The sequence below is a fragment of the Otolemur garnettii genome, unplaced genomic scaffold, assembly GCF_000181295.1.
Source record: "Otolemur garnettii isolate 467f Iridium unplaced genomic scaffold, OtoGar3 scaffold00023, whole genome shotgun sequence".
NCBI classification, from domain to species: domain Eukaryota; kingdom Metazoa; phylum Chordata; class Mammalia; order Primates; family Galagidae; genus Otolemur; species Otolemur garnettii.
The window spans coordinates 5,351,772-5,363,879 of NW_003852418.1; the positions used below are offsets into that span (position 1 = coordinate 5,351,772).

At 44.4% G+C, this 12,108-nt stretch overlaps 1 protein-coding gene across 1 annotated transcript in view; it reads right to left on the bottom strand.

The window, feature by feature from the left end:
• Positions 1 to 12,108, bottom strand: part of PTPRT (protein tyrosine phosphatase, receptor type T) — a 762,820-nt gene that overhangs the window by 655,089 nt on the left and 95,623 nt on the right. The window contains exon 4 of the mRNA XM_012803799.1: positions 11,520 to 11,635. Coding sequence (XP_012659253.1) covers positions 11,520 to 11,635 — 116 coding nt within the window. The remainder of the gene's footprint in view (positions 1 to 11,519; positions 11,636 to 12,108) is intronic.

Below are 12,108 nucleotides of genomic sequence, written 5' to 3' on the forward strand. Positions count from 1 at the left end.
AATAATCAACCTTAAGGTAAGTATCTACTTGCCACGTTTAATCCTCTCCAGGAGAGCAGCATCGTGCAGGCTGCTTCCAGTCTACCATCTTGGCCCTTCTCCCCAGAAATATAAGTTTCTAAGAGAATTCCAGGTTGGACACCCAGTTGTAGGCATTATAGATGTTGTTTATTGGGTTTGGTAGCCTGAGTTTTCCCCCCTTTTCCCTATTCTATTATTAATCATACTGGAAATGTACTCATTATTTTACAAAACAGAAAATGAGAGAATGTGGAGTGCGGAAGGTATAATTTCTGCCCAAAGGAATTTATAGGCTAGGTTGAGATTCCAACAAAACAGCAAAAAAAGTAAAACAAGCACAAAGTCGAGCATTGAAATATTATACTTCATGCAGGAAAATAGGGTTAGGATGAAAGGAGAAATATTCTTAGAATAATCTAGAGCAGCAGTCCCTAGAGTGGCTGCATCCACACCCCTGGGAGCTTATTAGAAACGTGCCTTCTCCAGAAGTACCTTAGACCTGATAAATCAGGAACTCCACGGGTGGGGCCAGACCATTGTTGCTTTTAAAAAACTCTCTTGGTGATTCTGATGTTTAATAAAGTCTGATGTCCTATTAATATTTCTACTTAAGAAATGAAGAAACTGAGGCAGAGAGAGGTCAGATCACCCACGGAATTTGTTAAAAATGCAGCTCCTGATGGAGTAGGTAGGCCGGGCCTGACATTCATTTCTAGCAAGCTCCCAGGTGTTGCCGATGGGGCTCCTCTATGAGCCGTACTAGGAATAGCAAGAGTTTTGCTGAGTGGCTGAATTAGAATTTGGACCCAGGTGATCTGATTCCAGAAACTGAGACATTAATCTCATCCCCCATCTGCCATCCAGGAGATAACAGTACATGTTTACATCTCTTGACTCTGCAAAAGTAAGGTAGCGTGTGCAGTGTTCCAGAAGCTACTTTGTCTGTTCCGTGAACACCTAACGCCGTCTTGCAGAAAACAGCTACACCCTAGGAAAGAGTTTGAGAAATGCTTTTGCTGGAAACCCAAATGCCTAGCTTACTGGAAACCCTGTGAATCTCTAAGTCAGAAATATATAGGAAGCAGCCAAGTATCTTCCTACATTCTTGGCTAACAGGTTCTTTTCATATATTATTAAGTTATGGCAAAGCTGATATGCTAGAGCTTGGCGAGTTAGAGGAGTTCTCAAACTTCAGAATGCATAAGAATCATCTGGAGGGTGATTATCAAGCCTTCCCCCAGACGTCCAGAATCACCTGATACACTTCTAATAGGTTCCCTGGTGATGCTAATGCTGCTGACCTTGGCTCTCACAGACTTGAAGGCTAATGTCATCTTTAGTCCCTGGATGGAAGCAAGGGGCCAAATAATGCCACAGAACACAAGAATGGAAAAATTCCTTAAATGTAGGATCACTTCCTGAGGTTGAGCCATTGATCACTGCACCAGGGGTGTCCAGCCACGAGGCAAGGGCTGTGGCTGTGAAATCGGACCCAACTCTATTAGCAAAGCCAGAGTCCTGACTGTAGGCTGAGTGCCCTTGGTGGAATGTTACCTTTTTTGACGTCCCCCAAGGCCCTGTCTGCTTATCAAGGTGCACACCCACGGAGCTGAATTTTCCCAGAAGGTGAGCCAGTGTTTCCAATTCATCTATCCACAGGGAACACGTGCTCTAAATAGAACAAAGGCATTTTATAGCCTAAACGGTGCTTCTGCTTAATCCCATTTTATACCCATGCGTCTCTCATTATGGCAATACTTGCCTTTGAAATCTCTTTTTTTTTTTCTTTATCTTTTCTTTCTTTCATCTGTTTGCCTTGTTCTTTAAAAACAACTCAAATTCCACCTCCCCTTGGTTTGAGAGTACACACTCCTTAGAAGAACAGGGGCTGTAAAAACCTACATTTTAATAATTCTGTCCCTAGCATATGTGCACCCTTCCACCCCCAGGCTCACCATCTTCAGGAAAAGGGGAAGATGAGAGTTGCCCCCGATGTTACGGAGAGCGCTGTTTCCCTACCACCTGATTACTTATCAGGGAATCCATAATGGCCTGGCCATTTTGCTATTCCCCATCCACTCTCCTCCGCTGTTACGATATTATCCCCTTCACAAAGAGATAAGACACAGCCTGGGAAAATGCTATCATTTCAGAAAGAGTAGGAAGCCTTGAAATTGATTTGTAATTGGCTGAAGTGGAAACATTACTGTCTTTAATAAAAGACAGTAATATTTCTGGTTTCACACAACACATGTTATATCTGGCTTACAGGAGATATTCTAATACAGGGTCCTGGAAGCCTTCAGTGTGCCAGTCTGGGCTTCTGGCATTAAAGTAAAATAAAAATATAAAATCAAGCCCAGGATTTCCAGCTGAATTTTGTTCTGATTGCTATAGGAATCTTCTGGCCAGAAAATATTTGGGTGAGAGTCCCACAATTCGTGTATGATGAATTATTCTTTCTACTGTCAGTTGTACTGCTGCCATGGCATGACATTTGGAAATGTGCTAAAATCTCACCCATGGATTCTCTTAAGACCCTATTTGTACCTTTTTGGCAGGCTCTACAGAATAGCTTTTGATTATTCTTTATTAAAAGAAAAAATAGAAGTAGGCATAAATCATTTTCGATTAGCTATATTGAAACCCTTCCTAAGGGCCACTCACTGCATGCATGGCTGGCTGCACACTGGAGGTTGATTTCTGGGTTCAGAATTCCTGCAGAGTCAGGTGAGAGTGTGTGGGGGGGGAGTGCCTGATATAAGCCCCACACTGGGAGCCTTAAGCCCTGAGCAAAGAGGACTAGCTGGTGGTGAAAGGCCTGCACACACACACATCTCTTCGTGCCAGGCAGTGTCACCCATTGCCTATGCCTGGTTCACCTCTCGGACCTTGAGGGAAAGGCCCATTTCTCCAACAGAACCTCTCTATGATCCTCCCCACTTTCCCTGGCTCTGCCCTCCCCATCCCTCCCCATCCCCCACCATCTTTCCCTCTGGTAACCTTGTCATACAGTGAGGACACAGTTATGTCTGTGATGAGCTGCTCACCATCTGTCTTTCCCAGGAGAAGGTAAGTTCCATGAGAACCAGAAGTGGGTCTGTCTGCTCACCACTCTCTCCCAGCTCCTAGCACAGTGTGGGGGCTGAGATGTCCTGAATTAAATCCTGAAGAGTGTGAACCCAGGGTGGGCAGAGAGAAGACACAGAAGAAAACTCTCCAGAAAGAAGAAGTATGTGAGGGGAAATTTCCAGGTCTGAGTTGGCAGGAGGCCTCAGAGGTGAGATGCATGGGGCGCCAGGCACATGCATTAGGAGCAGATACATCTGAGAAAATGCAGCCTTTTCTGAAGATGTAGGTACAGAATTTAAGATCTGCCCACTTAGATTCCATCCACTGGGTTGCCCCAAAGGAGTTGTTTGTTGATCTAGTGTTAACTTATAGGTGAAAACTAGCAGAGAAGATAGAACATGTGATTACGGACCCACAACCCCACAAAAGTACAAAAATCATTGATTCTACTGAATTGTATGGTTTGTAAATTATATCTCAGTGAAGCTACTAATGAAAAATGGAGGAGGTTTTAAGTAGGGGTTTACTCAGCTATGACAGAGCTACCGTCTGCAAACATAGACTTTGATCCACCCGACATCATTCCCGTGGTGCATGGAGGAGGGTTTGAGGAAGGGGACAAGTGAAGCTGACTATAATATGAAGCTTATGAACCTTCCTGTGCGGTGAATAAAAAAGTCCTTTGTCTCTGATCCAAGAGTCTTGTGTCTTCTGCCAGTATCTATGAAACTGTGGCAGTCTACCCTGTTAGCCTGCAAATAAAGTAAAATCTCGTAGAGCCTTCATATTTGTTGACAGAGGGTGTCATAGAACCGAGAAAGAAGAAAGATTTTCAAATGCAGAAAGAGAAGCCAAGTGTAAGACTTGCTAAACATCCTTTGGCTACAGCAACAAAGAGAACAATGATGACATTTATAAGAGCCACTTCTTGGATGAGCCAGGCCTTAAAGAAAGCCACATTGCAAGTGGAGACATCATGTTTAAGAAATATGGCTAAGAAAGGGATAAGAAAAATGAGAAGGTTGACAATTTAAAAAAATTCCAAAGGCATTTTTATTTCATTGATCTCATGTATAGATTTGAGAAATTCAAATATATTTAAGTATCTAGTACAGCAGTCAACAAATTAGAGGTGTCTAAATATGTGCTAAAAAAATTGTTCTTGTTAATTTTTTCTTTTTTTGGAGACTAAGTCTCACTCCATTGCCCTAGGCTAGAGTGCCCGCTTGTTAGCCTAGCTCACAGCAACCTCAAACTCTTGGATTTGAGAGATCCTCCTGCCTTGGCCTCCCAAATAGCTGGCACTACAAGTGCCCACTATAATCCTTGGCTATTTTTTTCTATTTTTATAGGAGATATGGGTCCTACTCTTGCTCAGGCAGGCCTCAAATTCCTCAGCTCAAGGTATTCACCTGCTTTGGCCTCCCAGAGCATTGGGATTATAAGTGTGAGCCACCATACCCAGACACAAATTTGTTTGTGGAATAAGAAGGCAGCTGGAGTGGTGACCTGAGGTGACAGGTCTAAGAGGCAGGCACAGAAGGGATGAGCACAGGACTGAAGAATACTCGACAGAACCATGTCCACATCCTGCCTCTGCTGCTTACTGTGCAACTCTTAGGATGTCATTTACCCTCAAAGGCTCAGTCTCCTCATCTATAAAATGGGGCGACGATAACATCTATCTGAAACACTAGTTATAAGAATTGAATATATCATGTGTGTACGCAGTCAATAAACATCAGCTACTATGTGTATTACCATTCCTTTATCATCATTGTTTAGTTGTAATGTGGTCACTAGGTTTTCAACAGAAATCCCACGTGGGAGAGATGCTTCAGATGCAGACAGGAGGAGGTAGGAGGAGGAGCTGGTCCCGAGAACACTCACAGCACTGGGAGCCAGCAGCAGCCGTGCGGAGAGGTGGGGACATGTTTACTGGAAGAGTCAGCCGCAGGGAGAACTGACACATCTCCTTTTTGCATCAGCCCTGTGAGGCTGCTGTCCAGCAGATGGTCTCTCAGGGCAGGCATCTGCTCCCAGTCCCAGGCATGTGATTTGCCTAAATACATACACTGCCCTGACAGAGATCTGTGCAGGGCGTTTGGACACATGGCCTCATTTGTGAGACTCTTTAAATGGTACTTGCTGTACAAACTCCCAGTGGAGCAAATCCTTCGTAGAGAAGCCTGGAAGTCAGTTCCACAGTGGGGCTGACAGGGTGTACTCTGGGGTCCCCAAGAAGTTCTAGGGTGGAGCCCCAGCCACTCTCCTCTTTGAGAAGGACACACACGAAATATTTCTAAACATATGTGATGGTGATGATAGGGGCACTGGAGACATCGGCATCCTCACCGAGGGGCCCGCATTCCTGTTGGACTTAGTTATCCCAAACCCAGTCAAGGATTCCTACCATCCTTAGAATATTCTGTAGCTAGGAAAAAGTGACTTAAAAAAAATCATTAACGCTATTTTTTCTTTTCATATTAGTTTTCTATATTTCAAAGTATTTCTTTTTATTAAATCATAGCTGTGTACATGAATGCAATCATGGGGCACAATGCGCTGGTTTTACATACAATTTATTTCAAAGTGTTTCGAATGAAACAGAAAAGAATTGAGATGAAAATTAAAAAACATAATCTTTTATCACAATTATTAAGTGTCCTGATATGTGTTTCATAATGTTGCACGTACATACATTTATAGGTGGATGTATCTACAAGTGTATAGTTACTATATATGTATTTATATGAGTACATATTTGTGTGTGTACATATATGTATGTTAATATTTTATAATTGATTCTTTTCACTTAATTACATACCATGAAGATGTCATGAGATGTATCGTACTTCTATAATCTGATATTTAATGACTCCATTCCATCACGTACCTAATCAGCCTTTATTGCTGGATATTTATGCTCTGTCCAGGTATAGGCAAATTCCCATAAGTACTGTTACTCATTAAAAATATGCACCTTTAAGGCTTTAGATATCAATTGTCTAATTATCCTGCAGAAGAGACGTTCCTATTTACATTTTCACTGTGCTATCCTCTTAATTCTGTCCGTCGAGTCTTACCTAGTCGCACCCTGAATATATTTTTTTAAAAGGGCTCCCCCCAAATGGCAGAGCACTTTGCTTACTAGACATCCCACTATTCTGAAAAATTTTTAGAATCTCAAGTTTTGGCTTCCTTGTGTCATATAAGGAACAAGCAAGTTACGAATGAGGTCCTTCCATCATAGACCATGGAATTCTACTCTTCACCCCAAGGAGAAACGATCCCAAGACAAACTTTCTTGTGACTTTTTCCTACTGACCTTTTATCATCCTTTGCTCTGATGCCAGAACTGGCCCAGGCTCAGCTAAGTGCATAGGCCCCATCCAATGACTCTGACATAGACTTTTCACTATAATTCCTGACAGCCCGCCCTGGCAGACGGGGGCTCCTAAAGACATGTGAAGTTTCCAGGAGGAAGGAAAATGGGGACACAGGCCACCTAACTTTTTAACTTATTAAAACTGTTACAATCTGAAGCCCCTTAAAGAACAACAAGCTGTGAAGTCCTACACAGACAGGCATTCTCCACCACGTAAGCGACAGGGGTTTATCACACTGTGAGTCCATGAACTACTGTCAGAGAGAAAGGCCCGACGCAGCCACCATTCTGGAAACAAAGCTTTATCTCCCTGACTTAAAACTGACTGATGAAAAAGGTACCACTTTTTGTGACTTACTGAAGTCCCTGAACTTATCTTGGAAGCCACAGTGCAGAGCTAACATTGTTGGAAAGCTAGTTCTGCTGGAGATGTCTTTCGAAGAATCTTTTGGCCAGGATGTCTGTTCCCCTGGCTTTGGGACCTCTCAGGCTAAGTCGCCCCAGCCCTGTTATATGGGATAGAATGTTGGTGAGTCCACCAGCTGCTCTCAGGGTGCTGGAACAGATCCAAAGCCATGTCCCCTGAGACAATCTGCGACTGTGTGACCTGTCCCAGATCACCCCACAGTCATCCCCTGAATGGCTGGTCTCTTGACAGGTATCTCCTAGCTTGTAGAAAGATGTTAACCTGTGTGATGGTTAACTTTATATGTCAAACTGACTGCAACAGCGTGCCTAGATTAAACACAATTTGATCAAACACTGAGATGGTATCTCTGGGGCAGATTAGCATTTGAATGAGTGGACTCAGTAAAGTATAGGGTCCTCATTCCAATCTTTGGAGGAAGAGAACAAAAAAGTCAAGGAGGGGGATGTTACCCCTTTTGCATCCTGCCTGCCTGCTTGAGGTGGGACATTGGTCTTCTGCCTTTGGATGGGGACTGAAACCACTGTCTAACCCAACTCTCAGGGCTTTGGACTTGAACTGAATTGCACCCCTGGTGTTTTCCAGCTTGTAGACAGCAGAGCATAGGTCTTCTCGGCCTCCATAATCTCTGAGCCAGTTCCTCATGCTAAGTCTCTTGCTTCTCTGGAGAAACCTAACACAAGCTTCTTCCAGCTATCCAGCCACACTGTTGAGTATAAGGATGTACCCAACTAGCCGCACAGGCATCTCCCAGATAACACGGAACATACACTGTCTACCTCCCAATATTTTCTGAGATGTATCTAAGAGAGACACTATTTAGGGAGCTTTTTTTTTTTTTTTTTTTTTGAGACGGAGCCTCAAGCTATCCCCCTGGGTAGAGTGCCATGGCCTCACAGCTCACAGCAACCTCCAACTCCTGGGCTCAAGCGAGTCTCCTGCCTCAGCCTCCCAAGTAGCTGGGGACTACAGGCGCCCGCCACAACGCCTGGCCATTTTTTGGTTGTAGCCATCATTGTTGTTTTGGCGGGCCCGGGCTGGGGATTCGAACCCGCCACCTTAGGTGTACGTGGCTGGCGCCTTAGCCGGTTGAGCTATAGGCGCCGAGCCATGGGGAGCTTTCCTTGGAGAAATAATTATTGAATCTATTCACTCACCAGACCAGTTACGAGAACCCCAGGATGGAGATGGATCAGCAGAGAGCTGGGGCCTCTGCCGTATCACGTTGCCTATCTCGCCCCTCCTCCCTCACCCCCTTCCGAAACTGCTTTTCCATCGAGCATCATTATGTGAAACAGGCCCGTGAAACTCACTTGTGTGCCCTCAATAAGGCTGCGGCGGGAAACGCTGTTCATTACATCACACGGTGCTTTCTTTATGAGGACTCCGGGGAACAATTCCTGTCTGGCCTCTGTGTGAACAACAGTTGGAATTTTCCTGAGCAACTGGTGTGTGTTTATCTCGCCGACATTGGGAACTGTGTATCTGACAGGTTTTCTTTATCCCCCTAGGCAGCTACGGTGCTGTGGGCCCTGCCTGTGACCCACCCGTAAGGAGCAGGTGTGTGGAAATGCAGTTAGCATTAATACCAGCTCCAGCGCATTCTCTCCCACCTATCGGGTGTTTCTTCACCTTTAATTTATACTATCTTGTCATGTTTTACGTCCCATTGTAAGCTGCCTGAAAAACGTTCCATGAAGTAAGATTGGGTTTACATCGAAAAGTAGATAAATGCAAGAGCCCCGCACCAAGTGCGTCTATTCCTTCCAAACTTCTATTATGTTCTGCTTTAATGTCCTACCACTGACAGCCCCAAGGCTCAGGGTGTGCAACTCAGAACTCCAGCAATAACAATCATAAAAGAATCGGAAGACGCAAATAAAGTCACTGGAAATACTGTGATCGTCCTGCCTCATTCTCATGACCCAGCCAAGGCGAAGCCATCAAAATGACAAAGCTTCTTGGCAGCCTAATACCACCCAATAGTAATTATAATGAAGAGAGTAAATAGCGCTACTGAAGCCTGGAGAGGCAGGTGGGAGTTTATTAGGCTCTCTCATGGTCTGTAAGACGCCCAGGGAAGCAAGAGGGGCAGCCATCGCTACTGTTTTCATTCTGATATTCAGCTAAGTAGCAAGGAAGAACTTGTAGCCCTTAGATGGGCTATTTCTGTGCAGGGATTTTCCAAGGGCAGGAAATGGGTTTGAATTCAAGACAGAAGTGTAAACTCTCATCAATGTGTGTAGAGAGACGGCTGCGCAAATGAGCACATGGAAATACGTTCAGCATCATTCATCATCAGGGAAATGAAAATTAGAACCACAATGGGGGGCGTCACATGTCCATTCAATGGATACAATTGAAAAGACTAGCCTATAGACTGCTGGTGAGGCTGTGGAGCCACTAGAACATCTGTAGACTGTTGGTGGGGAATGCGTAATGTTACATCCATTTCTGAAACCAGCTTATTGTTTTATAAAAATTTAAACATAGGCTCGGTGCCTGTGGCACAGTGGTTACGATGCTGGCCACATACACTGAGGCTGGCAGGTTCAAACCCAGCCCGGGCCAGCTAAAACAACTGTGACAACTGCAACAAAAAAATAGCTGGGCTTTGTGGTGGGTGCCTGTGGTCCTGGCTATTTGGGAGGCTGAGGCAAGAGAATTTCTTGAGCCCAAGAGTTTGAGGTTGTTGTGGGCTGTGAGGCAAGGACGACATAGTGAAACTCTGTCTCAAGAAAAAAAAAAAGAAAGAAAAAAATGTAAACATACAACTACCAGATGACCCAGCTATTACACACCTGGATGTTTACCCAAGAGATATAAAAGATCAAGTCTATAGGAAGACTGGCACATGACTGCTCACAAGTTCTTTGTAATAGCCAGAAACTGGAAACAAGCCAACAGGTGCCTATCAACAGGTGAATGGATAATCAAATCATGTTCTATATATGCCTTGAATGAATTTCTTAGCAAAAGTAATAAACAAATATTTTTATACACAACAATATAAACATCAGGATAATTAGGCTGAGTGAAAGAAGAATATGTTCTCCATGAGCCCATTTATAGAAAATTCTAGAACATGCAAACTCATACATAGTGTCAGAAAGCGGATCAGTGGTTCCCTTGACAGACAGGACTGAGGAAGGCAGATGAAGGGGACACAAATGGGGACAGGGAAACACTGAGTGTGCTGCCTGTGGTCACTATCCTGATTGTAGTAATGGTTTCACGTAGAAACATAAACAGCAAAGCTTATCAGATTGGATATATTGCATCTCAATGCTGCCTCAATAAAACGTTTCAGCAATATTAATTTTATTGGAAAATATGAAGGGGTATGAGTAGTTTTGTTACATGGATATACTATAAAATGCTGCAGTCGGGGCTTTCGGGGTGTCTTCACTGCATAGTGTTCATTGTAACTAACAGGCAAGTTGTTATCCCCCACCCTCCTCCTGTCCTCCCCCTCCTGAGTTTTCAGTATCCTCTATATCTCTTTGTGCCCCTGTGTACCCATTATTTAGCTCTCACTTATTAGTGAGAACAGGTGGTGTTTATTTTTCTATTCCTCATAGACAAGTGGCCAAGAAAACATATGAAAAGACGTTCAACATCACTAATCATCAGGGAAATGCAAATGAAAACCACAGTGAAATACCACCTGACCCCTGTCAGGATGGCCATGATGAAAAAGTCCAGAAACAACAGATGCTGGCATGGATGCAGAGAGAAGGGAAAGCTTATGCACTGTTGGCGGGACTGCAAAGTAGTACAACCCCCGTGGAAAACAGTATGGAGATTCTCAAAGGACTAAAAATAGACCTACTCTTCCATCCAGCAATCCCACTACTGGGTATCCACCCAAAACAACAGAAATATTGTTAAATGGTATATAGCCACCTCTACATGGGGTTCATGGCTACCACACTGAACAACATATCATTAACATCTGTGCTGCCCCAGAATTTGGTATTTGTATTACACTTGACAGGTGCCAGACAGCTGGCTCTGTCTCTAACTCCCACCCAAAGAGGTCCTTTCTGATCTTGCTTGGGAAGTAGCACCAATGAGCAGAAATATCAAGAAAACAAGCTTAAGACATTTTCCTGAGGTATTTTACTGATGAGATCTTTAGCCAGAGACCAGACAAGTTGCCCATTTTAGTGACAAATTTCATTCAAGAGTGGCTCTCATTTTACCCAGCTGGACTAGTGAGCCACAGATAGCTAAGAACCTTCCAATCAAGATTTTATGACACCACATACCCAGAACCTGAAATATTCATTTGGCCGTAGCTTTAGTAATCCAGATTTAAAAGACAAAGTCTATTAGAGGGTAGGTGGGAAAGGTCATAGTCACAAATTCTAGTTCTGGAACTTTTAGATTCTGGGTTCATTTTCACGTCTGTCAAGTGTATATACGGATGCCACCCTGATAGAATTACAGTTACAATTTAGCAAGATCATAGACACCGAGCATCACCCAAGGAGCAGAGGGACTTGAAAAGTATCCCTTCCCCTTGCCAGCAAATCCTTCATCCCAGCACAGACTTCCTGCCCCAACTAGGGGATGCGCAGGGTGAGCAAGGGCTTCTCCCGTTCTTACCTGCAGCCACAGTTTGTCATGCTGAGACCACTTCCCACCGGCAGTGCACTGAAATGTGGCATTCTGCCCCACGTTCACCTCCACATTTTGGAGTCGCAGAAAATGAGGTGCTTTTCCTAAGAGAAAACCAAACAACACATGAGGATGGCATCCAGCAGCCTGTGTCCCTTCCCTCTCAATGGACAGCCGCTCGAGCTGGGCAGGGAGCAGGGTGGGTTGGTGCTTGGGAAGGGGCTGGCTAGTACAGTCACCTGACTGCTCATTATGGGCAGCACGTTGTTCTGCAGGTGTGACCTGCGGCATCTCACAAAAACCCTGAGGGAGGGCTGTGCACCCATTCTGCAGATCAGAAAATTAAGGCTCTGAGGGGTTACAAAGTTTGGCACAATCAGATACCTGGACGCTGGGGAAGCCGAGACATGAACCTGGTTCTCTGAGACCCTCAAAGTTCCTCTTCCTGGAGAATCAGCACAAGCCTCCCTAGAGTACACCCTAATTAGCCATTGCTTCTGGGGCCGGCCCTGGATGAGAGGCAGAACCATGACACTGAAAGTTGGGAAGAAGGACAACTGGGGAAAGAGGGTCAGAT